This window comes from Oenanthe melanoleuca, chromosome 5 (assembly GCF_029582105.1).
Source record: "Oenanthe melanoleuca isolate GR-GAL-2019-014 chromosome 5, OMel1.0, whole genome shotgun sequence".
Lineage (NCBI taxonomy): Eukaryota > Metazoa > Chordata > Aves > Passeriformes > Muscicapidae > Oenanthe > Oenanthe melanoleuca.
In genome coordinates, this window is record NC_079339.1 from 47,151,971 (window position 1) to 47,179,622 (window position 27,652).

The following is a 27,652-nucleotide window of genomic DNA, read 5'->3' on the forward strand; positions in this document are numbered from 1 at the left end:
CTGAAATCACAGCTTTCACTAGCAGCTAATTGTTCTGAATATATTACATCTTATGAAGATGTGTATGTCCAGAGTTTATTTAACTAAAGAAGGCTTGCTTTTATGAATGTGATTGCTTATTGCTTGATTAGTTTTCTGAAACTAGAATTGCCTCTGTCTCCAACTGCTTGTTATAAACTTAATTATTCTTATTATTATTATTGAAGAATCTCTTCCAACATTTGAATTTTGATTCAGATGTCTATGCAGCTGAACTGTTCAATCAGGAAATTATGGCTGGCAGTGTTTAGTTTTAACCACTGCTTTTGCCCAAAGTGTTTGCTATATTTGCTCAAGTGATACAGACAATTTGCACATAATAAAAATTACAGGATGCTATCTTGCAAGGTAGTGGACATTTTTTTTATTTCTTCTATTCTGCTAATAGATAGTTGTTTAAAATACCTGGATAAGTACTAGATATTTTTGATACTCACAAGTGCACCAAAAATATGGATCCTAAAATACAATTGGAAGTCCGTTTTTTTTACCTATATTAATGTGTACTGTAAATCAGAAATTTCAGCATTTAATTTCAATTTCATCAGCTTTCTTGTATCTGACAGATAAAAGCTTGATAGCTATCCTATGAATAATTCCAACATCCAGTGTTAGAAAACCACATTCTATCCAGAAATTGAACTTGAAAAGGATTTTTTTTTTCCCCCTAATGACAGAATCTAACTGTTTTTCCCTCAGGTCTCTCCTCAAAATGAACTCTTAAGCCACTTGCTTGAGTGTGAAATTGTTTTATATAACATCACTGAGGATGCAACCCAAATTGAGGAAGCAATGTGGGCTGCTTCTGGTTAGTATAGCTATGTCTGAACAGAAATTTGGTTTCTATGTAGCCATCAAAATGTGCCATAAATGTATAATGAAATTATCAGGGATTCATAGTTCACTTTCATATAAAATTGGGTTCCTTGATGGGGAAATGCTGTACAAATTGTTTGGTTAAATAGCAAGGAACCATGGGATGCACTGTCACATTCAGAAGGGAGAGAAGCTGACATGGAATGGTCAAACTCTTTTTAAATGACACGTCTGTGTAGGCAGTAATTTCCCTAAATAACTGTCAACTATCATCTCATCTATTTCCATTGGGAGGTGGGTAGAAAATTTGCTCCTGTGATATTCAAAGAATGTTTCAATATTTTATAGAATTATTTTAAGTTTATTTTTCTTAGAAGTCCAATAAAAATATTGGTAACAGTCTTTTGGAAACTTTCTGTTTATTGTTACACCCAAATTCTAATAGACAACTAGAATCCTTTTATGTCGAGAATGTAATATCATTCTTTATATGACAACTAAAATAAATTATGCTTTCCTCTTTATAGTATGAACACTCAGACAACAAAATAATTCACATAGCAAAAAATCATTATCTTTTTTGATATTAAAATAAACTTTGTATCCAGTAGTTTTTTCCCCTATGTAAACCCCACACTTTATAATTTTCTTTCAGTATTTCAGAAGTCAATAAAAATGAATCATTTCCTAGTATAGATTATTTTGCTTGGGATTTTTTTCCCCATAATATGTAGCTGTGTGGCAATTATGTTGATTCCCAATAATTTGATTCTTTATTACCATTATTTCTCTATTTGTTCTCTTTCCTGATTTTTTATCTTTGTTTTATATTAACTCAAAGATCATTTGCTTAAAAAGACATCACACAGAACATTGGTATGAGTGTCTATACAGGACCTTTATATAATAGCAAAAATGTAGTTTGATTAATACAGTTTAAAATAAAATCCTTTCTTTCATTTTACAGCCCTACATGCGGAAATAGAGACTTTTGCAAAAAGAAAGTTATTCATCCTCATTTCAACAATAATGACCTGGGCAAATAGCAAACCCCCTGACCCTGTAAGTAATATCAAAACATTAATTTTGTTGCCGTTTAATGGAAAATACTTGTTACATTAAATAAAACAATATAGTTCAGGTGTGTACTTCAATGATAGCTACTAAAGTGAGCGGGTTTTCAGGATTCTTTTACCCTTACTCACTACTTACTGCCAAAATTACTAAATGTAATTCCCTGACACAAAAGTTTTAGGCATTGGGCTACAATGATACAGAAAGACACAAGGAGTTGCTAGGTCAAGAGGCAAGACAAATGCTAACCACAATATGCATTGTCTTTCAGTCATTAAAAAAATCCCATGTTAACTGCATATTTAATGAAATACATCATTAAAATCCATACATCTTTATATTGATATATGTAAAGTGTTTTCAGGAACAGTGTCAGGTGCTTTGTAGTATGCAATTGCAGTTCTCAAATTCAATGCTACAGACATAGAGTTTTTCAACTTTGTGTAATGCTATATATAATAAAAACTAATGTTTTTTAAAATATAAAAAGTAGTTAAAATCTTTTACTGCAAAATTTGAAATTGAACTAATGACATTTTCAAAATGCTGAACCTCAAGCATCAGATTCAGAACCTTGAAGGATTTCAAATGATGACAAAGTTGAAAGAGATTTTAAAATACTTTTAAAGAACTTCCTTTAACCATCTAGACCTTTAAAAATTATTCTGTTGTAGGAAATGTATATCAGTTACGTTTTTCTCTTCATAGGAAAATCCTGAGATTGCTTTTAATGATGAAGATTTTCGCAGAAGAAAATCTCATCCTAGTTTTATGGATTACATAAATGCTGAAAAGCAAATTGCAAGACTTGGGAGAACTGTATGTATAGAACTTTTTTATGAAAAAAATTAGTTTGTCTTCTTATTTAGAGCTTTATCATAGTAACAGAAATTATCAACTATTTGAATAAGTTTTAAAAATATATTATTGTCTTTATAAATATGAATGATATAAATTATTAATAAAATATAGTAGTATAGAAAATACTATAAAGTCTTTTGCAACCGAAGTGTATGCCTAGTATAATGCCCAATTTCTTTTTCTTGTTCTTAGGTAGGAAGTTAATCATGCTTATTTTGAAAAAATCCTTTTTTTTCATTGTGCCAGAGACAATCAAATCTGGGGTCTGTGTGGAAAGATTTGCGGAAGAAAGATTGTAGAGGAATGGGGTATTAGTATCGCTCTAAAGAAAAGCAACATCTTTAAATATTAGCAAGCTATGTTAGTATTGCATCTCATTTAAATACTTAGATGTTCTGGCCACACCTAGCATGTCCCTGGATAATTTGTGTTCTTGGAGCAGAGGCCTTGTTGACTTTTGTTCCATGCTGTAATTCACTTTAAAATCACAGCCATAGAGCTGACACAGAATAGCTAAAATATGTTACCACTTATATGTTTTAAAATCCCCTCCTTCAGTTTTGCTTGCTTTATTCTGATTAGACAATTCATCTTACTAGAGAACAGACTATGCCTCTGTTTGTGTTTAAGAACTATTATTAAATAAATACCAACAGTGGCTCAGCTTATAATTCAGGAAAATGGAAGCTGTGGTCATTAGTGGTGGTACAGTAGTGAGGAGATTAGAAAGACAACAAAATACACTGGATGATGAAGGTATCATTTGGTCATTCTTTGTCTGTGTTAGGAGTCTTCCATAATCAATATAACTCATTGTGCATTGTAGAGATTTATCCAGCTAATAACAGAGTTTGTGATAAAAACTTCTGTCTGATTTGAGCATACATTTGCCATATTATGGTCTGCTGAGAAAATAGCACTAGAAATTATATTCTGTTCTAATGTAGATCTAATAGTACAGAATACAAGTGAAAAACTTGGTTGACAGCTTGAAAAAGCAGTGGTAAATTGTTTTTTCTTTTACTGTGCTAACAGGGATCCCATAAGACCATGGGATAAGTTTTAAACCTGTGATGTTAAAAAGAAGAAAATTTTAAACAGCATCCATCAAACCTTGTGCTAACTTCTGCCACCACTTAATATCCAGATGAATTATTGACTATTTTTCTGACTAGTCCAAAGCACTGAGGCACTGCATGCCAAAATATTTATATAATTAGCTTCTAAGTGTTTGTCAGGCTGAACATCTCTTGAGAAGACAGATATGTAGCAGTACATGATAAAGCAGCTTGATTATTTTCAAAACCTACCTGCTGTAACCCTTTCAAAAGAAGTCTTTCTCCTCCAGACCTCCAGTGTCAGCACCAATGGGTATCACTGCCCCTGGATGGTTTCTGTCAGCAATTGGGAACAGGAAGGCTCCAAAGCATCTGTTCTTCCCATGAAATCAGTTTTGGCTTCCTGTGATGGCTGGAGACTTCTGGATTGCAGTCTTTACTCGTTTCCAAATTCACTGGTATCTAGGGAATGTGCCATCAGTGAAAGAAATTACAGTTTAATTGTTCCCTGCAAAGAACTCAGACACTAGGATTCATCAGTCTTGTCAGCCAGGTAAAAAGCTCTTGCACCAAGAATATAAGGTTTCCCAAACCTTGTTGCCTGTTCAGAGTGCAATTTAATGGAAGTTGCTTCTTAAAGCAAGATTTCATTTCTCTACATTAGTAGAGATTTTTGATTAAAATTCAGTAACAGCTTGAGAGTTTAAGAGTATTTGTTTTTATATCACTAACAATTTTTTACCTTTACCTTTGTGGCATTCAGGGCATTGAGGCTGTGTCACTTTTCTCAGAAATTGCAATTTCTTGGGTCCTGTCAAATTCAGAATCTTTGGAGAAATTCCTGTCTACCAAAGGCAGAAAAGCTCTTCATCCCCTAACTCTGTTCTCAGTGATATCACAGCTCCCGAATCCAAGTAGACCTGTTTCTCGCTTCAAGCAATTTATTAGGACAAAGCGTACAAGCAAACAAGCGTAAAACCACAACCTGGAACTGACGATCCCAGCTAGAAAGTGACACCTAGTGGCTCTCATGGACAATACACAGGAACGCGACATTCCTTACCCGGGACTAAAACATGCCACGAGGAGCAGCAACTTGCCTAAGAATTGCTGTATCTTTAAAATTGCCTATAGCGGAGTAACGTCAAGTAGTACCTTCTCAATGGGTGTCTTGTGGCACTAAGTAACTATTGTTAGAGGAATTGAATCTGGTTCAGTGAAATACAGCACTCAGTGGAAAACTATGGTTTTCTTCACGCGAGGCAGGAGTTAGCACAAGGTACATGGAAGAAAATCCTTTTAAGGGAAATGAGAAATAGAACCTCCTGTGCATTCAGAAGAGGTGTTTTTTAGTGCTAGGAGGCAGAAATTACTATGTGTCTTCTGGAACATATCTGCAGTCTGTCCAGAGCAGCCCTGGGAGCTGCTGCTCTTAGGTACAAACAGTATCTGCCGTGGTATTACCCAAGCAAACTCAGTGTGTGTTAAGATCTGAGTAGTAAGAGATATCTCTGCCCAAATTAAGATGCAAACTAGATCATAAACTGAAGTCAATTATACAGATTTTATTTAACAATGAATGTGAGGTAGAGAGATAGAAAGAAATAGAAAACAGAGGAGAGAGATCAAGCAGAAGATAGCCACTACCCAAGGATCCAGCGGCATCGTGTTGGTCCTTTCTCATACTGGGCTTCTCAGTGATAGAGGTCCCAAGAGAGTTCAAAACTTTTCATATTTATACATTTTAGCAAACAAAGGAATTAATGTTCATTGGCTACTCAGTTCTCTTAATCTATTGGTTAAATTATTCCTTCACATCTAATACTAATTAGTCCCATGCTCAGTCTTTCTCTTCTTTTGGGTTTCTTGGATCAGAAGGCCATGAGTTGCTGGTCATCACTTCCCCCCTGCCAGAGCTTCCTTTTATTCAGTTGGAGCTGATTACAGCACACTTGCTGAGCTGGCTTTCCTTTTGTCCTGTAAATTCTGCATTCCTTTTGATCATTATCAGCCAAACATTCTTATCCCCAAGGTTTGTTAATGTCCCCCTGGGATAACACCCAGACAAAAGTACCACCTTTATCTTTTCTTATCTCAAGTTGCCACTGTGGTGGCCAGTCTTACAGTTCAAGTTAAAGGCATCCACAGAGGCATATTCAGGGAGACTTCAGTGATGGTTGGTGGTCACCATCTGACCCATAACTAGAGGCAATCTTTGTTTGGCACATATGAGCAGTTGCTTCATTATGCCACAGTGGGAATTTTTGTCCAGATGTGTTTACCAGGATGTACTAAGCAGATCATGCATGTACTAACCTGCCATACAGTTATAGGCATTAGTGTTATTCTGCTGTAGCTCCCTTCTGTGTTTATCCCATGGCAAAGTCCTTCTGTGGCCCCAGCAGTATCTGAAACAAGCAGCTGTCCTTACAATGGGGAAGCTCTTCTGCTATCTGTAATGTCTTCTAATTTTAGTATTTCTTATGCTTAATAGCAAGCTGTGGAATTCAGTTGAGTTGAAGTAGTTTTTATAATAGAGTTTCACTTTGTAAGTGAAAAAACCACATAGATACAATGCACTGACTTTGCAACTTGTCGTCCTGTTATACTGTGCTTTGCTTATATAATCAAAGATTGGCTAAGACCTGCCTTATTTTTCAGTTTCTAAAATATTATAAAGATGATAACAAAAGGTCCAATCCCCTCCTCTCGCCCCCCAAAATAATAGATTCCAAATCTGTATATGTATTCCCACTAATGATAAAGGCGGGTTTTTTTACATTGTAGGATGGAGATATATAATGCCTAGGATCTTTACAACATGAGAATTATTTAATAATTTTGTCTCATCTTAAAAATTTCAAAGTGACTAATTAAAAAATTATTTGAGAGTTTTTTTTTTCTTTTCAGATGATTTAATTTTTTTTCTGTATAACCATCCTCACCATTGATACAAACAGTAACATGTTTGTCCAAGCAGACAGGAAAATTTATGACATTACACAATAATGATCAGTTAAAAATATGTGGGTTAATCATGATGTGCGGTTAGAAAAACATTTAAACAGTTCAAAGATTTTTTTTTTAATTGTGCATCAAAGTGAAAGTAAAGAAATCATGGAAGCATTAATCCAGCATATTCTGCTACTTTAGACAGCCAAATGCAAGTAGAACACATTGAAGAAGTAGCTACAATGAATTTCAGAGGGTTTTTTTTTTTTTTTGAAAATAGAAAGTAGAAGCATGAGTTATCCTGTTCACTTAATTGATTCACATAACTTCCAAATTTTACCTCTTAATTTTATCTTAATCTTATAATTTTTGTTCAAATGTAGACAGACTTTTTTTTTAAGACATCTATAGACAGCTTTTTTTGAAGGAGCTAATAATAATATGATTCAGGAAGCTACAGGGTATGCAACAATTGGAAGTGATATAGTTTGTACACTATGTATATTTAGTGAAGATGTATTCAAGAGTCACTGTAAACCTGTATCCCAATTACAGTACCAGATTTTAATGAAAATATTCTTGCTGATTTCACTTTACAGAACAAAAAAAAGTTTTTAACTTACATTGTTGCCTCAGGACATCAATATGGAGCTGAGGAAGAATTCTTCCACTACTTTTTTAAGGTAGATATCCAACTACATTTGAAAGATCATTTAATTTGCAGAGACAAACTGCACTGGAATTGAATCCATTTTTAGCAGCCTTGGTATTGTATGCTCAATGCTTTCATGAGCAGAACTGTTTATTTGGTCCTTCTGAAATATTTTAGCTACAGTGGAAGTGTTTTTCTTTTTTTGGCTCTATTTTTTCTTAGATATTTCTCTGGTTTTTTAACAGTATTTCCATATGTACTTTCCAGTGAGAACATGTTTGTCATGTAAATGGAATCCAGGGAAATTTATTTCTTCTCAACATTAGTCTCTTTTTTTTGTTTTTCCCTTTTCTCCAAGGCATTTGTGTTTTTGAGTGATACAAAGCAATATTTGTCAAGATTAAAGAATAATGTTTAAAAAACCAAAGCCCTCCTGTTTTTAGTAGGCTGACAATCAGCATTTCTCAAGAATGGTCTCCTTTACTGCAGTTATATTACTTATTCAATAAACTGAACTTTAAATCCTGAATATACAGATTTGCCTAGTAATCAAATATTCCTTTTATAGCTCTAGTTAAAAATAACCTTTTTTTCTCACTTTATTCTCTGTATTTTCAGATGTGTTGGCTTGGTGAGACTCCTGCAATACCTGTTTTTGGAGATGGAAAAAATATTATTCCAACCATTCATATTCGTGATTTAGCAGCGTCAGTGGAAAAAAAAATTCTCTGAGCAATAATTGATACCTAGCTAGATAACAAATCTAAATCCACTAGACAGTACTGAATCTTTTAAATTGGGTGGGTTGGTTTAAGGTCACTCTTGGGCCCTTTTAACTGAGTCAGAGCCTCCAGTTTCTTTAAAAGTAAGTGTGCCAGGTGCTTTGCTTTTAATAAATGACCAATTATGCTCAGTCTAGAGTGTGATATCAGTTAACTGGCACAGAACTGGAAATGGATTGTGGGCCCTGCAGCAGGTTAAGATAATACCTTCTACAAATACAGTTTTTTATTCTTTTAACATCTTTCCAAATAAAATAGCTATAGCTATTTTAGTAGTGTAGCTGGGCTTCTTTATTAAGTAAAATATATATTAAGCAAAGTATATATGAAAATGTCATGCTCTGAAATGTTCTGCAAGAATTTGGTACTGTTTTATCAAATGCATTTGACAAGGAAAGCCCAGTACCAGCCCGGGCTGTAATTTATATGTTTCAGAGTGTTGCAAAATGTAGCAGAGCACAAGCCAGACTTTCAGTATGTACTTGCAGTAGATACATCGATGCACACACTTGGAGAGTTAGTCAAGGTAAGAGAGCTGATAAGAGATTTGAGGTTCTTTTTTGTTTCTTTTTTTTAGTATATCTGTATGTAAGGTTTTAAAACAACTATGCATTTTACTGAAGCAGTTCCTAGGTCTTCCTGAATTATCTTGTGTAGGAAATTATTTGGAAGATTACTTTGAAATCCTCAAAGATTTAAACAAAATAGTTTACTTGATCTTGCAGAACTCACTTTTGCAGTAATATCATTAACTTAAATAGACCTTTTACCTAAGAAAGTTATGGAGAATTGTTATGGGATTCACAGAACTGGGATTAGATACTCAGTCTTTACCATGTGTTTCTCTTCATGCTGTGGAAGATATCTTATTTTTCCAAGAGTTTTGAAATGAAGACTAGAAGAAGTCTGAATGATGCTGGTAAATTATAACTGTAATAGTGAGAGTCAACTCATGGGACACTTGCTTATGTGGATTGAGCAAATGCTATGTAAGGACCAAACATAAGAGAGTTCAATGATACAGGGTGCTCACTAGAAAATGAAATCTGTACTTTGGTTCAGGTAGGCACCCCAAGGAGAGTGGTTGGTGTCCTTTCACCGGTATGTGGATGTTTAGAAATGTGAAATAGAAGGCAGGAGTAAGTGGACAGTTTTTGGGGACAGGAAGTTGCCAGTGGAGAGGGTGCTACAGAGAGTTGTCTTGGCAGGGAGCTGTACCAGCCCAGGGGAAGACTGGAAAGGTGCATGGGAAAGAAACACCTTGAGAGTTATAGCTGAAAACAGCTAAAGTTTAGAAGAGTGTTTGGAAGGAGTATCATATGCCTTTTCTATGCTTACTTTAATTTGGGTGTCCACTAACATTGAAACCAGAATTCTGGATTATTTGATTTATGGTCCAGTTTAAACCCAGAAGAGCAAAGAAAACTAAGTCTCTGTGTATAAAATGGAAAGAACTTTGAAGATTCAAAATATATCCCAAAAACCTGATTAAAACCAAATGAGGGTAGATGTTGGTGCCAAAAAATTGGTGTTTTGGTTTTTGTTTTTTTTTTTTTTTTTTAATAGAAAAGAGGCAAAGAGAGAGAGAAAGGGAGAGAGAGGCAGAGGTGAAGGGCCCCTCGACTGGGCTGGTCTGTGCAGGGGAGGATGGGCGTTCACTGCCTCTCACCCGAGGCTTTCTCGGTACACGCCCTGAACATCTCCCCCCTCTCCAGGTTTCGGTGCGAGGGTCTGTGAGAAGCCTGGCAGCTGATAGCCCTGGGGCTGCGGTCACCACTCAGAAGGTGTTAGGCTTGTGCTCTGTGAATGGATCCTTTTCCCCCAGCCCTGAGCTGTTACTTTATCTTATCCGCATTAGCTCGCGGTCCGGGGGCTCAGGCAGAGCCCCATTCAGGGTGTGGTGGTCTTCTCTGCAGCCTTTGTAAGACAGTTTTTGTATAATATGCAAAAGTCCTTCATGAAATGTTTAAATCATAAACTGTAATATTTCATTCTCCGACAATGGTCTATACAAATGTTTATGATTTTATGGAATGTAATGGGATTTAAATCTACTTTAAAGGGCTGTAGGAGTAACTAACAATTTCTGCCTAATGATGAAATGTAAATGATATATAGAGAGCTATCAGTGGCATTGATCTGAAAACCCTTCCCAATTGTTAATGGAATTAAATACCTCAGGAACCTGAAGTGAAAGTGCTGGGAAAATAAAGATCTCCATATAGATGTTAAGCACTAGGAATTTATTCATACATTTAAGAGCTTTATAAAATCTTCTGTGGTTTTGGGTTGTTTCTTTGTTTTATTATTATTATTTTTTTAATCGCAGGTACTAAAGAAGAAGTGTTACTTAGCAATCAAAAGCTATTTGATATTAACATTAAAGTTAATATATTGTTTTTAGATCCATTTCAAATCACTATCCTGATTTTTGAGGCACAAATGTATTGTTCTTAGATCTATTTCAAATCGACCTAAGAACATTGATTGACATCGAATTTTGTTACACTATGCCTGATTTTCCAGGCATAGTGTAACATAAAATTTAATGCACATATTTTCTCCACAGAAATTCTGTTCAATTTTTTTCTAAGAATCTGATTTGTTAAGTGGTTTAGGTGTGGCGTTTTTGTTTATTTATTTGTTTGTTTTTCTGATAGGGTATCAGTAAAAATATTGGACCAGGAAAAATTGAGAAGGTTCCTAAAGAAGATGCATTCCTGAGCAAAGAGCTAACAGTTAGTACTATTCTTTCTTTTATTACTTCAGGAAACTTAAAAGTATAATATAATGAAATATATAATTTATTTTTTCTTTTTTTCACCAGAACAATTTAGCTCCCAAATATGTCTAAAAATTTTTAAAATTAGTTTAAATTTGATAAATAAACAAAGTAATATCTAGCCATCATAAAACACAGAATTTTGAAGAGTTACAGCCTCATTTAAAAGAATAAAATACTGAAGCTCTGATGTGACTTTTCCCCTTAGCATTCGGGAGCACTCTAACAAAACCTAAATAAAATTATAAAAATAACAAAAAAAAAAATTAGTAGTGCAATTCTGCTAAGGTTGGTCAACACAGAATGCACAAATTATGTTTTATTCATCTGTTTATCTGGAATAAACTGTTAATATGAGAAATAAACAAAATACAACCCAGATAGTTTTAAGATGGTACTCAAAAAATTTATGAAAGAGGCCATTCCTTGCAATTACATGAAAACTTCATTGTACAGAATAATTGTTTCGTGTTGCATGTCCTAACAGATCACGAGAACACTCAAATACAAATATACATTGACCATTAATATTTTTAAAAGCTTAAAATATTTGTTTTGCTTTGTATGCAAACCTTCTTTCCCAATACTTTCTTTTTATTCTCTCCATCCATTCTAGTCTCTTGTTCCACCTGATTCTTTTAACATGTATAGCTTAAATCTGTAAATAAATGTAACTTTGTTCCCTCAGCAAATGCAATTGGATATGTTGTTTGTGAACCTGCGAATGGATCCTCTGTATGTGAAAGAGAATTTCAATGTTAAGTGGGTTGCTGAGGCAGGACTGATAGAGAACATTGCACAAGTCATCATGGAATACAAGCAAACTCGAGGATTAATGGTAATGCTTTTGTATATAGTATTTTAAACTGCCTTTCCCTCTTTATCCCAAATATAAATGATTATATAAATGCATGGCTTAAATTAACTAAGTAAAAATACATAGAATGTGGATATAGATACAAAATAAGTGAACAGAAAAACTTAAAATTAAATTGAAGAAATTAAATAAGAGGCAATATAAGTTTAAAAATAACGACTGAGTTTTCTTTTCTTTATGCCTAAAACTGAAATTCTGTAAATGCAAATGAGCTAAATGATGGAAAGCTGCTATTCTGAAGCTATTTTCTTTATATGTAGTATATGGCACTCTTGGTATATTTTGCCTCAGGAACACAATAAGTGTATCTTTTATTTAACCTTTTTTTATCATAGTCAACAGTTAGGTGAGTATTTTGTGCCTTTTATATATATTCAGTGAATGTGGATATTTCAGTGCAATATAGCCTTCATTCTACCCTGCTCTGTTGTGTAATTAACTGGACAATTTCACTATTTCCTATGTTAGCTTGATATTTAGAAATTCTGTATTCAAATGTATAGGTTACTGAAAGGTGCAGAAGAATGCTTGTTTACATTCAAATATCGATATCTGGTTCAAACTTTGAATAAGAGTTCAGGGCATGTAAAACAAGATTAAGCTACTATTAAAAGTGATTTATTGGAAGTCCTTTCATAGCACTGAAGGATTATCAGCTCTGCTTCTGGGTTAAATGATGATTGCAATTAAGTGCATATGCATCTAACTAAGAAAACCAGTACATACCAGGTAGCAAGGAGAAGGGAGGCCAGCTAGACTGTCTCTGTCACTTCTCTATTGCAGAGTTTGTACTGTCAGATCTACAAAATTAAGACAGGCACTTAATTATGTATGAGTTTATTGCATAACATATTTAATACGTGTATACTGGAATCCTAATTGCACTTACTCATCCTCAGGCTAGGTAGGCTGAAATGAGACATCACTTAAGATTGTGATGATCTGGAGTTTCTGAGGTCAAAATAATAATTTTGATGACAGCAACTCTATCTCAGCTGGGAAGTAGAACTATTGCATGTTTCTAGTAGAATATCTGCTACCACATTCCAAAATTCACTACATCCTATCTGTGGTATTGTATTTCATCTCTTTGGATTATTCAGACATTAACTAGGAACAAATTGGACTGTAAGTCTACTAAATAGATGCATGATTTTTCTCCAACAGTAAATTTCTTCTTTTAGATAACTATGTTACTCGAGACCTGTAGGTGATAGAGAAGATATTCAGCAAGAAATAAATAAATGAGTTAAACAAAAATATATTTTTAGTTTTAAGTATAATGGCTATTTCCTATTAGTCATATTAAAAATATTGTTGCTTTTACATAAAACCATCTATGCTGTTTGAATTATGTCATATCTTTATCCCTTTTTTCCAGCCTCTCAAAGTTTACATTCATGGTCCTCCCGGGTCTGGCAAATCTACCATTGCTAAGGAGCTCTGCAAACACTACAAGCTACATTATGTTTGGATAAATGATGTGATTTCTGAAAAAATTGCAGATCTGGTGTGTTGCTGTTTTCTAGTATTCCTGTTATTTTAATTTCTCTGATTTTAAAATGTTTGACAGCATTTAAAAATTACTTATAATCCTATTATTTTAGAATGGAAATATAATTCAACATACTGACCATCTCTGGTGGTTGCACTGAAATCTTTTTAGAAAATGAAAGTTGCTCAGTATCCCACTGTTCGTGGGCACACACAAAACAAATTTTTTTTTTTTTTTTTTTTTTTTTTTTGGTTACAATTGTATATAAAATAAATTTGGTTATGGAATTTCTGAGCCAATTGATATTTCTGTTTTTGTCATCAGGAGAGAATTGTGGCTAAGGAAGCTGACAGGTTGGAAGAAAAAGCAGAAGAAGGAGAAGAAGAAGGAGAAGGAGAAGGAGATAATGAACAGGAGGAGGGTGAAAATATAGAAGAAGCAAAGGAATTATTAGATGCAATAAAAGAAAACTTGGAGCAGAATAACGGTAGGAAATACAAAGTATGATGGTGGGATTCAGGTAGCTAATGCAACCCTATGCAAATGGAAATCAGGGAATAAACTTGGTCTAGACTTTTTCTTCCTATTAAAATCAAGAATCAATTGGACAAGGGAGAGGAAATATAATGAAGAGTTTATGAGTTGAGATAAAGACAGGGAACGATCACAAACCAAGTACTGTCATGGGTAAACAGACGTGACTTAAGGAAATTACTTAAATATATTACTGATCAAAAACAGAGAACCCACTCCTCCCTTATCTCCTGAATTTAACTTTAGTCACATTTCTCTACTTCCTCCCACCAGCAGCACAGGGAGATGGAGAATAGGGGTTATGGTCAGTTCATCACATGTTGTTTCTGCTGCTCCTCAGGGAGAGGAATCTTTTCCCCATGCCAGTGTGGGGTCCCTCATGCAGGAGACAGTCCTCCACAAACTTCTCCAGTGTGAGTCCTTCTCATGGACTACAGTTTTTAATTAGCTGCTCTAGCACAGCCCCTTCCACAGGATGCACAGATGTTTTGTCACAGAGATATTACTACCATCACTGATTGGCTTAAATTTAGTCAGCAGCAGATCCATCTTGGAGCCATCTGGCACTGGCTCTTTTGGACATGGGGGAAGCTTCTACCAGCTTCTCAGAGAAGACACTTCTGTAGGTCCCCTTGCTAACAAAACCTGTACACACAAATCTAATGCAACTATACACCTAGTGAATTTAAAGTGATATATTTTTAAAACATTTTGGTGCTTCTTTAATTGTAGCACTTTCTACTTCAGATTTTTTTTATAATGTCATGTTTTCTTCTCAGAGCAGAGAGCATAAATTTCTATAAGAGAAAGTAAAAAGCTGGTGAAATATACCTTTCTTAAACTTGCAAAAATAAAAGTATTCTAGTAAAAATAAGTACATGGTCATATGAAATTGTGGGGGTTATTTAAAAACCTCATACATCATTAGAAAGTAAATACCGCTTATAGAAGCCAGGAAAGAATTTTAAAGTCTGCAGACTGAAATAAGGTTCCTTGCTGAAAAGTATTAACTACCATCTATATATGAAAGATGCCATGTAGTTTCAGTCTTAGTGCTTAACCCTTTTCATATGATATAAAGGGATCCCCCTTAAAAATGCATTCTGTTGCTAAGGGTTTACCTGATTTGGATCTTGTGTATTTGCAAAGAAACAAACTTCTAACACACCTGGAAGCTTCAGTCATGAGATCTATAGCAGCATGTCTTCTGCATGCTTTGATGTGTTGTTTAAAATAACAATGCCTTTTAAAATACTTACATACTTTTATTGTTAGAATGGTTTATAAATATCTAAGACTTTTAATAGCCAAAGCAAAATAAAGTAGAAAACTGGAGTTAATGTCTGCAAAAGGACAAAAAATCAGGCCAAACTTGACTTATGCTTCTATGTATTTTCTCAACAAAGTAGGACAAATAAATAAACCAATTTTTATCTCAACCTGTCTGAAAATGAAATTTGTAGACCCTACCTCTTTTTTGCAAGACTATTTTTAAGTCTCATTGTAAAATGAAAATAGAAAATTGCTTTCTTGTGATTTTTTTCTATAAGTATTTCTTTACTGCTTTCATTAAAATCTGATTGTACTATTCAAAATAAAGCTAACTTCATGTTTAGATCATTAAAGTACTAATATTTATATCCTTATATTATTATATATATTGTGTAAACACAATGGTAATTTTATTTTTTATCTACATTTCAATATTCCATGGATCGCTGACAATGCATAAAGTACAAATAGTAACTCAAAATGCTTGACTTTTTAAGGTCTAAGTAGAAGAAAAGTGTACTAAAATGCATTAAATGTTAGTAAAATAATTTCAGATCTCTTGTTTCTATAAGCTAGATACCTATTAACCTTCTTTGTCTTAGGCCATCTAGATGATGAGTTTCGTATTAAAATTATGAAGGACAAGCTCATGTCTATGCCTTGTAGGAATCAAGGATATGTTTTAGATGGATTCCCAGAGACCTATGAACAGGCAGTTGATCTTTTTAAAGGTATGTACTGCTTAGTTTGGTTTTGTTGCTGCCTTTGTTTTTATTGGTGATGATATTGTCATTATCATTATTCTCAGACCCATATTTCTTGAGTGCATCAGCACTGCAATGACTTTGTATCTTGCAGTGCAAGATATAAAGCAAAGTTTTGTGATGTGTGATTATTAGAATGTAAGAAGGACTGTAATGCACCATATTTAATTTTTAGACTATCTTTCCTGTTAAAAAATAGATGCACAAACATGGAAGATGCTTTCTTGTCCAGTGTTGATCTACTCCACTTAAGCAAGCTCTACAGCAGAATTTCTTCATAATGTTTAAAGGCTACTGAATGAGGGGATCCAGCCAGTGCACCAATACATATTTTGTGAACTAAATTAGAGTGTATTTATTAGATGAGCTACAGTAGATATGATGTCAGAGAAGCTCTGCAACAAACATTTTGATTTGTGAGCAAGCACTGTTCATACATTAAGAGCAAGAATAATTTTCATGTTTAAGGTACAACTGAGGTTTGAAGGTACAGAAAAAACAGTCTTGCTCAGCTTAGTATGCTGTTCTGCTCAGGTCATGCTCAGCTGATGCTCTACAGGCAGTTTTACTGTCTACTCATAACAGCTGACCCTGGCAAAACCAGGTGGCAAACCATTTTAACCATAGACTTGTAAAATATTTCTATTCACTTTTCTGAGCCATGTCTCTAGTTTTTTGCAGAATAATTTATTGGGTAGAAGGAGAGGCCAAAGATAAGACAGCAGTTTTAAAACTGGACATATTTAAAACTTGTGTGTCCAAAGACATAGGTCTGTAGTATAGGCAAACAACTATTAGTATCCCAGATACAATTCTGTGGTGCCTGGCAACATAAATTACTTCCTGAACTCTCTAAACTGGTGTCAAGGTTAGAATAATTTCCAATTATTAGTATAATTTGGATATTGTCAAACCTTTGTTTTACTGGGCACATTTTTAGCAAATATAGTGATATTGTTGCTTCAAATGAAAATGTCAATAATTTCTTACTTTTGTTTTTGTAGAAGATGAAGCAGAAGAAGCAGAAGAAGAGGAAGAAGCAAAAGGCAAAATGCCTAAATTTAATCAAATAATCATACCTGGTAATTTTGATAGATTTCTTTTTAAATAAACCAAGGAGTTTTAGTTTCTAATTAAATAAACTAATTAATTAAATAAACTAATTAAAGGAAATATTGCTGCCACCAACAAGAAATCTAAAATGTAATTCCATCTGTTCCTATTTAATTTAACTTTAAAAAATTGTGTATTTCATGTAATGCTGCTGCCCTCTTATTTAAAAATGAACAATTAATCATAGAATCATTTAGCTTGGAAAAGACCACTAAGAGCATCAAGTTAAACTGTTAACCCAGCAGTTCCAAGTCCACTACTAAACCATGTCCATAAGTGCCACATCCATATCTCTTGAATACCTCCAGCAATGGGGAGTCAATCACTTCTCCAGACAACCTGTTCCAATGCTTGACCATTTCTTTGTTGAAGAAGGTTTTCTTAATTAAAAGGAAGGGTTTGATTAAGTTTCTGGATTGTTTGTTTGTTTGTTTGTTTATGTTTGTTTGTGAAAATGCCATCAACAGTTGGCTGATAACAACAGTAGTGGCTGTCTTGTTGTGATTACAGCAGCTTAATGGAATAAAAATGTAATACATTGGTTATGCCAGGAATTAAAATAGAGTGGTTTTCATCTATGTAGAAATTGCTTTGTCCTGCTGTTTTTGCTTGATTCCTTTGGAAATTTTGTATATATTCAAACAATATGTTCTTCTTTACAGAATTTATTTTTTCTTTGGCTGCATCTGATGAATTCCTTACAAACAGAATAATAAATCTTCCAGAGATGAAAGTTGCTGGAACTCGTTATACTGAGGACCAGTTCGTGCAAAGCCTGGCACACTTCCGCAAGTTAAATACCGATGATGTGACGGTTCTCAATTATTTTGATGAACTTGAAATACATCCTCAGTTTATTGGTATGGAATAATAAAATTAGAAGATATAACATGAATAAAAAAATATTGTTCTTACAAATTTAACATTGCAAAAATCAAATAGAGAATGTCCATAAATACATAATATTTTTATTAACATTGCAGAATACATATACAACAAGCATTTAATTATATACCTGCAAAAAATGTTCTTTTACAGATAACTTGTTTCTAAAATTTGGGGTGTTAATTGTTCATTTTTCTAAGGTTAATTATTAAAATAATTTTATGACCTTAGGTTACACTGGCACTGGCATCCTTTCAGATAGGTGTGTGAGAGAGTACATTTTCATGGACATAAACATTATGGTTCCTTATACTTTTTTCTTTAGACTTATCTTCAGATGCTATTGTTGTCCACAAAAATCAGATTTGTTACCTGGTGGGCAACAAGCTAATAATTACACCCTGAAGAGAGGCATTGATTGTTTATTTCAGAGTTGTGCTAACCTCTGTGCTTGGTGGTACCCCACAAATCAAACACCCCTACTATCAAAGCTTTTCAGTATTTATACATCTTACCAAACAAAAGGATTAGTATTTATTGGCTAAATATTACATAGTTATCTTACTAATTAGTGTTCCATGTTTTATTGGATAATTATTCTCTTGCTTCCCATGCTTAGTGTTTCTCTTCTTTTGGATCAGTGGGTTTCTTGAGTTGTTGGTCCTTGGTTGTGGTTGTGATTTCCTCACTTCTGGCATCAATTTTTACCCAGCTAGAGCTGACTGAGCTTCTGAGTTGACTTTATTAGTTTCTTCCTTATCTTTGGTGTTCTGCCAAATGTCCTTATGGCCTGTAAATTCTGCACTCTTTGTGTTGGCTATCAGTGGTACATCCTTCTTCCCGAGCTTTGTTAATGGCCCATTTTGGTCCGAGATCACTGAGTCTTGTCCACGCCTAAACCTAACAACGTAATTCTATAAACAAGTAATTTGTTTTTTTAACACCTGGACATCATTTAGAGCTTGCTGTCTGCTTCATGGTTTAAACCTGCCTTCTTGTTGATCAAGCTTGAAAGTATACAAAGATAAAACATCAAAGAACATAATTTCTTAAGAAAAGTTTTACATTTTCCATGTTTTTCAACACCATGACAATATGTGGGTTATCTCTATATTAAGAAGCATTTTAGAAAATTATTAGAAATTGGAAGTGGAAATGCTGGGACTGAATCTGTTTTATGTTATATCTGTATGTGAGAAAATTTGTCTTCCCTACATACTATCTAGAAAATTGTGATCACTATAATCTGATTATTCAATGCCAGTGAGATAAGAGTGACAGGATTCTAAAGAAAAGGTCGATTTTTGTGGGGGAGAGGAGAGGAGAGAAAGAAAGAAGGGTGACACTCTGCAACTAAAATCAAACTATTTGAAATGCCTATTTGAGATGAATTATGAAAAGTTAATTGTTCAAACTCCTTAGCCATAACTGACTTTCCAAGTTTTTTATTTATAGTCAGTCATGGAGATTATTTTGAAAATAATAAGATATATGTGTTGTTAGGAACTGTAGTAGTGGGAAAAAACAGTGAGGCAGTATAATTATTTTAGAATTGAGGAAATTCTACTATGGAAAGTAAATGTATGGAATGGTAAATATTAAGGTCTGATGCCATCATTTGGTCACATTCTTAGCTTATACATTTCTAGATATACAAGTAGAGGCACTGTCAAAGAATTATGCCTAAAGATAATTCTCAAACTCTGGCCCATTCAAAATACAGAAACTCATTTGTCTAGTGATCTTAATTATTGCAGTTTCACAACTATCATGTTGCAAATGATTTTCACATTGAGGGTATAGCACTGATTCTCATGTTCAAATGAGCATCATATTTAGGTCCCATTTGTCTCAGAACTGTCTCTTTACCCATGTTCAGATTCCTGTTGTTACCACAGAAGTATGCAGGTAAGTTGCTTCTGCTGTAAAGTGGTAGGAACAGATTACAAAGATAACTCTGAGGACCTTCAGCTCAGCCAATACCCCTCCATTCTAGTTGATGTTCCAGCTGGATTTTCAGATGCATAGAATTAAGTAGCAATGGATTTAATCAACTGGCTTCTCAATCATATCCAGAAGAATGGGCTAAAAATGAAACATTATTTTGAAATAATAGAGGTTTTCTTCTACCCTACTTAACATATGTTTTAATGTATCAGTTTTATGACTATTATTTTTTCTAAGTCTGAAATACAATTAGTACAAAGCAGTGGGCTTCAAGATTCTGGAAACTCAACTTTGCTTTGATGACTCACTGAATGAAGACTGCAAATTGGTTATCTTGTGTCTCATTTTTCTCATTTACAAATTGGGAATGGAGACAGGCATGTTAAAATTACAACAACAATTTCCTTTGAAGACCTTAATTTATGAACTTCTGTAGTGATCTTTCCTCTCAGCTAACATCAGTGATAACTTCATTTTTTCATTTAAAAAGCATTAGTTTTTGAAGATAAATGTAGTTAATTATGATTGCTGTAAAATGTACATTGTACTCTTCTGTGGCCATCTAGGAAAAAAATGCAGTGTTTGAGACCTGAAATTCAATATTGATACCATTCTTAGAAATACTTTAAATTACTAAAAAAGTGATTTTCATTGTAATTTGTATGTCTAGGTACAGCTAAAATGGCAGAAATTATGGGCCACTTGCCATAGCAAATGTATTGCTTTAATTTGGAATATTTCAGTAATGTCATTCCTGATTTTTTGAAAGAAGAAGCTGTAAAATAAATTTGATCATGTAGAATTATTAGTACCCTCAATTCATGGTAAGAGTTTAGATTTGAGGTCCAAATCACAAACACTTTAACTCTTAGAAAAATGGTGTTGGTATTTGAGTTGATTCTGCCTGAATCAGTGATTAGAAAGGTCTGGGAAAAAAGCTTTGCCAATGACTTGCAAAATAACTTCCTAAAGAACTGTGAAGCAGAGGCCATTGGATTCTTATCTAAATTCTGCATTCTAATGATCCATTTTCCCTTCATCTGTGTGCTCTCCTCACCCATTTCTGTGCTTTCACACCTTCCATTTCATGCCCCTGAATACGCCCTTTACCTCAGTATTCTCTACCTCAAACACCCACTTTTCCTCTTTTCCATGTCCATTCCTGTACAGTTTCTGCCTCCCCACACTGAATAATTACAGAACCTAGACAGCCCTGGAGTAAGTCTTCATTCCTCTGTATTTTTTATTTTTTTCTTTCTTGTCAAGTTTAATGTGCAAGTAACTTCAAGCAATTAAAAGGAGAGAAGGAATAAAATGAAAGAGAAGATCTTGTTCAGTCTTTATGTTACCACATGAAGCTACAAATTTGTTTTATAAATATAACACAGTAAGAGATTGTCCGAAGAAAAGGTCTGTGTATTTGTAAATCAGTATGAGTGAAAACACTGGAGTTTGGGCCACATTCTAACAACCTACTGTGCAGCATTCAGGGAAAGAAGGACAAAACTGATGGTTTTGTGCAGCTGGATAAGTTGACACAAGATTGGTGTCAGGAACGTCTCTGGGAGTTGGTAGTTGACCTCTTTTTTTGGGTTTCAAAATCTGGGCAAGCTGCAGTTGGTAAACAATAGTTGCAAAAATTATTTTAGTATGTTTCTTCCTTACATCATGTTAAAAAGCAAACTATTTTAGCTGAAACTGGAGAAGAAAATTAGATTTGGATGACTTCACTGTATGTAACAAAAAATTGACATAAGCAATTGAAAATAATATCTTGAAAATTCAAACAACATGAACATAATATATTTTTGGGTCTTGCATAGCAATTGACGATAGTTGACAAAAGCTCTGAAATTGTTCTCTCTTGTATTGTTTAAAAGATATAGCTGTATATGAAGATCCTGAGAACAGCCTTACTGTACCAAAGATCATCAAAGAAATTGGAGAACCTCGGAATTATGGTTTGACAGATGAAGAAAAGGAGGCTTTGGAACGCCAAGCAGCTGAGGATCGCCTTGTCAAAGAAGCTCAAGAAAAAGCTGAACAAGAGTATAAAGAAGCTAAGGAAAGGGAAGAAAGAATGGCAAGATGGGAAGAGTGGGTAGGTGACACATATTTTTGGGAAAACATTATTATTTATGTGTTTTAGATGGCTTCAAGTAGTCTGTTATGTAAATACACTCGGGAAGTATAGCATAAATTCTCTCATTCCCTTATACTGTGCTTTAGGTCTGGGTTAGGCTGTCTTCATAGTGCGTTTTGAAGCCCATCTTACAGAATATAATGTTTTTTTTAATTACATTTGTTTGCATTTTGGTATCAGCATGTCTTAAAAACAATTTTATGGTACTCTTGTTGCTGCTATGTTATAACTCTTCTATTTTACCATTTAGAAATATCTACTACTATCAATGGAGGTTTTTTCTTTCCAAGTCTAATAGGACTTTTGCATTTTGCTCAGTTTACTTCTAAGCACCTAAATCTTAATTATCAAACTAGATTTTTAACTCAACACTGACCCAATCTTCCAGCCTACATTGCAGAAAGGTTTCTGAGCCTGCGAGAACAAGAACATATGTAAGAACTGAGTACTGGGTTCAGTAAGGACTACCTGATGCAGTCAGAAGGATGGTTTTTATTTGTTAATAATCTAATAAGTACTTGGTATTTAGGTTACCTGACCCCAGAAGACTTGCATGTGATGCTTCTTCCTTATTTACTTTGCCACACCCGAGAACATTTTCGTTAAATGACCTGAAATGCATACTGTAAGAACATTCCTGTTCACACCCAAAGTCAGGCCATTTCACCAGAAGGCAAACCTATTGTCTTCTTTCAGAGCTCTTTAGAAACAAACTGATCATTCCACAGAGAAGTCCTTTTTTATATCTGAATGCCCTTACACATCTATGAGGTAATAATATGCTGAAATTACTGACTTTTAAAGTAGCATTTATATTCCTCTGATGTTGGCTTGAATATAAGGGGGTTTTAATCTCTGATTATTTACAGTTTTATTCAACATTAAACAGCATTTGTACCCTGTGACATTCATAAAGATAGCTAACACATTTTAGCTAGATTCAATCCAAGCCATCTACCTTCAAAAGTGCAAACTGCATATTAATCAAAGCTGAAGTAGGTTCTTAAATAAAACGTGTGTTTAAGGTTATCCTTTAAAATAGGCAGATGATCAGGAAATCTAAGCAACTGTTCATTTGCCCTTGACACTGAAGATTAACTGCTGTCTCTGAGTAGTGGGACAAGACCACTTGCAAGATTTATTCAACAGCAATCCTGTATGGAGTGAAGAAGGTTAAAATTGGTCTATCTGTTCCATCTGAACATTGCTTTTGTATAGAAAAGCGGTGTTCAGAGTATCATCTGTTTGCTGCATCTATATATGACTCAGGCTACTGATGAATTAAATGAGTGAAGAGAGGACAATGAAAATGAATTGGAATTATCTTCTGGGTAAAGGTGCTGCAAGTTTTCATGGAAGTAAGAAAAGCTTGCAGCAGTTTTATTTCCTCATCCCTCTTTTTGAGTGTAAAAAATGCATTTGATTTAGTCTGACTTCAGAAACAAATTTAGCTGGTGGAAACAGATATAATTCGCTGTGGTTTTAATCTATTTGACTCTCAAGCCCCTCAAAAACATCAATGAAATAAGAATAAAACAAACCAAGGAAACCAAAGAAAAACCCAACACAATTAGCAAATTAAAAATGTAGAAAGCCAGGGCTCTCTACTGAGTAAAAACACTCTCCCTCCAGTTCAAAGAAGCTCAAGAAACCACCTGCTTTTGCAATAGAACTAATTTTTGAAGTACTACAGTCTGTTCCGACCATTTTGCCAAATACTTTATGGAAACAGGACCACAGGAAGACTTGAGAATAAAACTCCTTTTAGGTGTTAAAGATGAAAAAGAAAATTGTTTTAGTAAGGAGATTATGACAGCCCTTATTATGTTCAATTCTTTGTTCTCAGTGTGTTGTGTGATCTAAATTTAATAGGCAGTTAATATTTTTTCCTGTCAACTTGTTCTTTAAAGTTCTGTCCACAGCTTCTAACACTATTTTTTCCCTCTAGGTGAGCACTACTTTTTAGCCAAATGCTGTTTAATAGATGATATAAACATAATTTTTTTTCTTTATCACTTGTAGAATAAACAGCAAGAGGAAGTGAAAAAACAAGAACTAGAGTTACTGGAGGCTCAGTCTGTTCCACTGCGAAACTATTTAATGAAGAATGTCATGCCAACACTTATGCAAGGGATAAATGAGTGTTGTAGGATCAGGCCAGATGATCCAGTCAATTTTTTGGTAAGGTGATTGTTGATGTTATGTTTCTTAAATACTTTTGAAAATTCATACAGACCGAAAGAATCCCTGTTAATGAAAGGACTTAAATTTCCTCCCCACTTTCAGGATAGCAACTAATTAATTATTAGAATTTGCAGTTCTTGTCATCAGCAATTATAGTGAAAATTAAAACCCAGAAACTACTCTTTATAGTATCAGTTGATACTGTGTATCAAAGGAAGTATCCAGTGTAGTACAACAGTAGTGGTTCAAAAATCTCTAGGGGAATTTGTTTCCCTTTAGTGTGTGCACTCTGCACATTTAACGTACCCTGACAATTCTGCTGTTCCTTAGAGGACTACAAGCTAAAGAACTTTTATACGTTAGGCTTTCATTTCCATTTGATTGATTTGTGCCAATGAACCTATTATGGTATCTGATAGTTGGAATTAGGTGCCTCAAAAGAGGTCCACAAACAAAGAAGTCCATGGGAGATTACATCCTTCTAATCTAGACTCCCCATTCCTCACAGGACATCCCTCATGGGACCAGGAGCTCTAGGAGGGTCTGTCTGGTTGCCCTTCATTGGTTTGCTGTCTGTTACCAGGAGTTTGCTAAAGGGTCACCTCCACACCCCCTTAGGTCTGTTTCCGTGGGCTTGTGGTTGGTTCTGGTTGTTACAATAATGTGGTTGTTACGGTTCGTATACCATGATCTATGGACTGTCCATTCCAGCTATTAATTTTTAAGTAATGTTTAAGCTGCAGCTTTGTCTATTCTATTATTAATGTTCAGATTAACATTAGTGCCAGGTTTCACTGTAATCCATCTTTGACTTAAAAACATAACCAAATGGTTCAGATAAAGTTCAACCTGTGGCCTTAAAATTCTAGCTACTTATGCCTACTCTCAAATGATTTAAAATTTTTAACTCTTCAGGAGGCAGGACATCACTCAGGCACAACTGAACACATCGTCATAATGATAAATGCAAGCTCTTGGGTAATTCCCTTCACAACACAGACATAAATAAAGGAGAAAATCCTGTAGGACATTCACAGACTAATTCCAGTTGCAAATGACCTCAGGATGTTATCCAGCTCAACTTTTGGCTGCAAGCAGGGTCAGCATTGCATTCAGGCAGGAATCCAGGTGCTGTAACATTATTGTGCTGCTGCTCTGCCTGCACATCCTAACCAAGCTGTTTACAAGCTAAAACAGAGCATTTTATTAATCAAGCAAAAGCCTGAAATGAAGGCAATGGTTACAATCCCACTTCAGACACTAAGGAATGTTTTCTTGGTTTAACTTTTTTTGCCTGCTGGTGAGTGACAACTACTTGTAGCTGTAGGAGTATGAGATCTTCCCTAATAACTGCATAACTTTTAAAGATCAGCATCAGTGGGTCTAGAAACCAGGCTCTAGGGTACTCCCTAGACATTTCCATGGAGTGACAAAAACTGTTATAAATGGCTCACTTCCTTCTGGTGCCCATGATAGAAACAGGCTGACTGCTATGAAGAGGGAGAGTGAGGTTGATGGTATTTTGGATAGCATTTGGGGGAAAGAGATTACACTGACATAGAGACATTTTCTGCCATAAGTTACATTTTATGGCCATTTAATAAGTTCTGCAGTTTTGTTTAAAGCAATGTTATCTACTGTATCTTTTTTATTTTGCATGTATTTCAATGTTGGAGATGTAAACATAACTATAATTTTGAAACTCTTTTGTTTATAGGCAGAATATATCTTCAAGAACAGTCCTGATATCGACTGGAATAAACAATATTAAATCCTAGAAGCAATAGGAATTGTGAAACAAAAAGGGAGAAAATTCCAATACATTCCAGATACAAATACTGAATTTCTGATGTTATTTTTGTTGAGGCTTACTATGAAATCTTCATTTTTATTTCTCATACTTCATTACTATTTTGTAATGGGTTTTTAATACTTTTCTACATCATCTCCATTTGTTGCATGTATTGATTGACACACTTCCATGTCAGTATATTATTTTCCTAATCCTTAGTGAATGTAGGCTAGCCTGAGAAAATCTTTTATATATATATAAAAAAAAAAGTGTTTCTACTGAAAAAGGAAATAGATAGGAGCAGCAAGCTCTCTTATTTCCCCTCCCAGCTACAAAGATGCAAAAAGTCACACAATACAGTCATCTTATGCTGCACTGAAGATTGACTAGTAAACAGTTACCCAGCACAGGTATGTCATAAAACCGTGTTTCACTTTGGTGTTAAACACATGGCTGTAGAACTCATTTAATAATCTTCAGCATTCAACACTAGATACATATTTTTTTCGAGATTCCTGAAGAATCTAGACTTTCCAGCACATGGCTGTCCTCAATTTTGTTGACTTCATCCAGCTGTCACAGGAACTGTATCTACACTGACTGAGCTGAAACTGATACTTGGTGTACAACTTGGTGTAAAATACAGGATTTTGTCAGAATAGAAGGCAAGGACCCTTTGTGCAAAAGGAGGGGGACAAAAAGTGGAAGAGCTGATATAGATAAAATGATACAGAAACGTTTTACAGCTATTTTGTTTGTAACTTTGAGTATCAGAATTTTGGATGTGTTAGTGCCCAAAGTTTTCATTCAGATATATTAGTGTTTTTATAGAGTATCTCAATTCATCTGTTTTCATAGTCACAGAGACAAGTCAGGATTAGAGCTCAGAACTACCTCCTACTCTAAAGAAATATATATTTTTGTGATCTGTATGTCCTTTATGCTGTCAGCCCGTTACTATTTGTACTGTGAGGGAGTTGAAGGTGAAATAATTGGTAGTTATAGACAATTTTTTAGTTTGAAAGTGCTGTTTTTCAGAATAAAGATGAAACCTGGACACTTAAAAAGACAGGGTAAACCGGGTTTTCTCTACAGTTACTGTAGTGCATTTACTTTTCTAAGAATAAAGTTTTGAGCTAATCTGTAAAGAGTGGGACTTTTAATTTTTTTTCTGTATTCTGAAAGTTTATGCAGCCTACTCCAGGCAGGTGTTTCAAGAAGAATTTTTGGAAAAGGATCCGTTTGCTTTCCGCCGGGCACCTTGAGCCCGACGCGGGCAGCCAGAGCCACGCTCGGGGCTCCGTTTGAACGAGTCCCTTCCGCGCCCGCAGCGAGCGGCGCCCAGAGCGCCCGGGCGGCTCCCGGGGACTGCGGGGTGCCGGGGCCAGCGCCGAGCCGAGCCGAGCCGAGCCGAGCCGAGCCGAGCCGAGCCGAGCCGAGCCGAGCCGAGCCGAGCCGAGCCGAGCTCCGTCCCGCCCGGCCCGGCCCCGCGCACGCGTCGCCCCGCGGCCGTTGGCGCTTTGTTTTCAAACCCCAGCCGGCGCTGCTGCCGCCGCCGTGACTACATTCCCCAGCGTGCTCCGCGGCCCCGCCTCCGCTTGCGCACGCGCGGCAGGACGAGCGTGCGCGG

At 35.1% G+C, this 27,652-nt stretch overlaps 1 protein-coding gene across 1 annotated transcript in view; it reads left to right on the forward strand.

Annotated features, from left to right (window-relative positions):
- Positions 1–27,167, forward strand: part of AK7 (adenylate kinase 7) — a 28,417-nt gene extending 1,250 nt beyond the window's left edge. Inside the window, exons 3-18 of the mRNA XM_056492700.1 lie at positions 739–847; positions 1,823–1,917; positions 2,638–2,748; positions 7,400–7,483; positions 8,071–8,159; positions 8,670–8,760; positions 10,895–10,972; positions 11,705–11,854; positions 13,275–13,403; positions 13,713–13,875; positions 15,797–15,925; positions 16,963–17,040; positions 17,734–17,931; positions 21,784–22,004; positions 24,069–24,227; positions 25,948–27,167. Coding sequence (XP_056348675.1) covers positions 739–847; positions 1,823–1,917; positions 2,638–2,748; positions 7,400–7,483; positions 8,071–8,159; positions 8,670–8,760; positions 10,895–10,972; positions 11,705–11,854; positions 13,275–13,403; positions 13,713–13,875; positions 15,797–15,925; positions 16,963–17,040; positions 17,734–17,931; positions 21,784–22,004; positions 24,069–24,227; positions 25,948–26,001 — 1,938 coding nt within the window. The 3' untranslated portion in view covers positions 26,002–27,167. The remainder of the gene's footprint in view (positions 1–738; positions 848–1,822; positions 1,918–2,637; positions 2,749–7,399; positions 7,484–8,070; positions 8,160–8,669; positions 8,761–10,894; positions 10,973–11,704; positions 11,855–13,274; positions 13,404–13,712; positions 13,876–15,796; positions 15,926–16,962; positions 17,041–17,733; positions 17,932–21,783; positions 22,005–24,068; positions 24,228–25,947) is intronic.
- Positions 27,168–27,652: the final 485 nt, after the last annotated feature.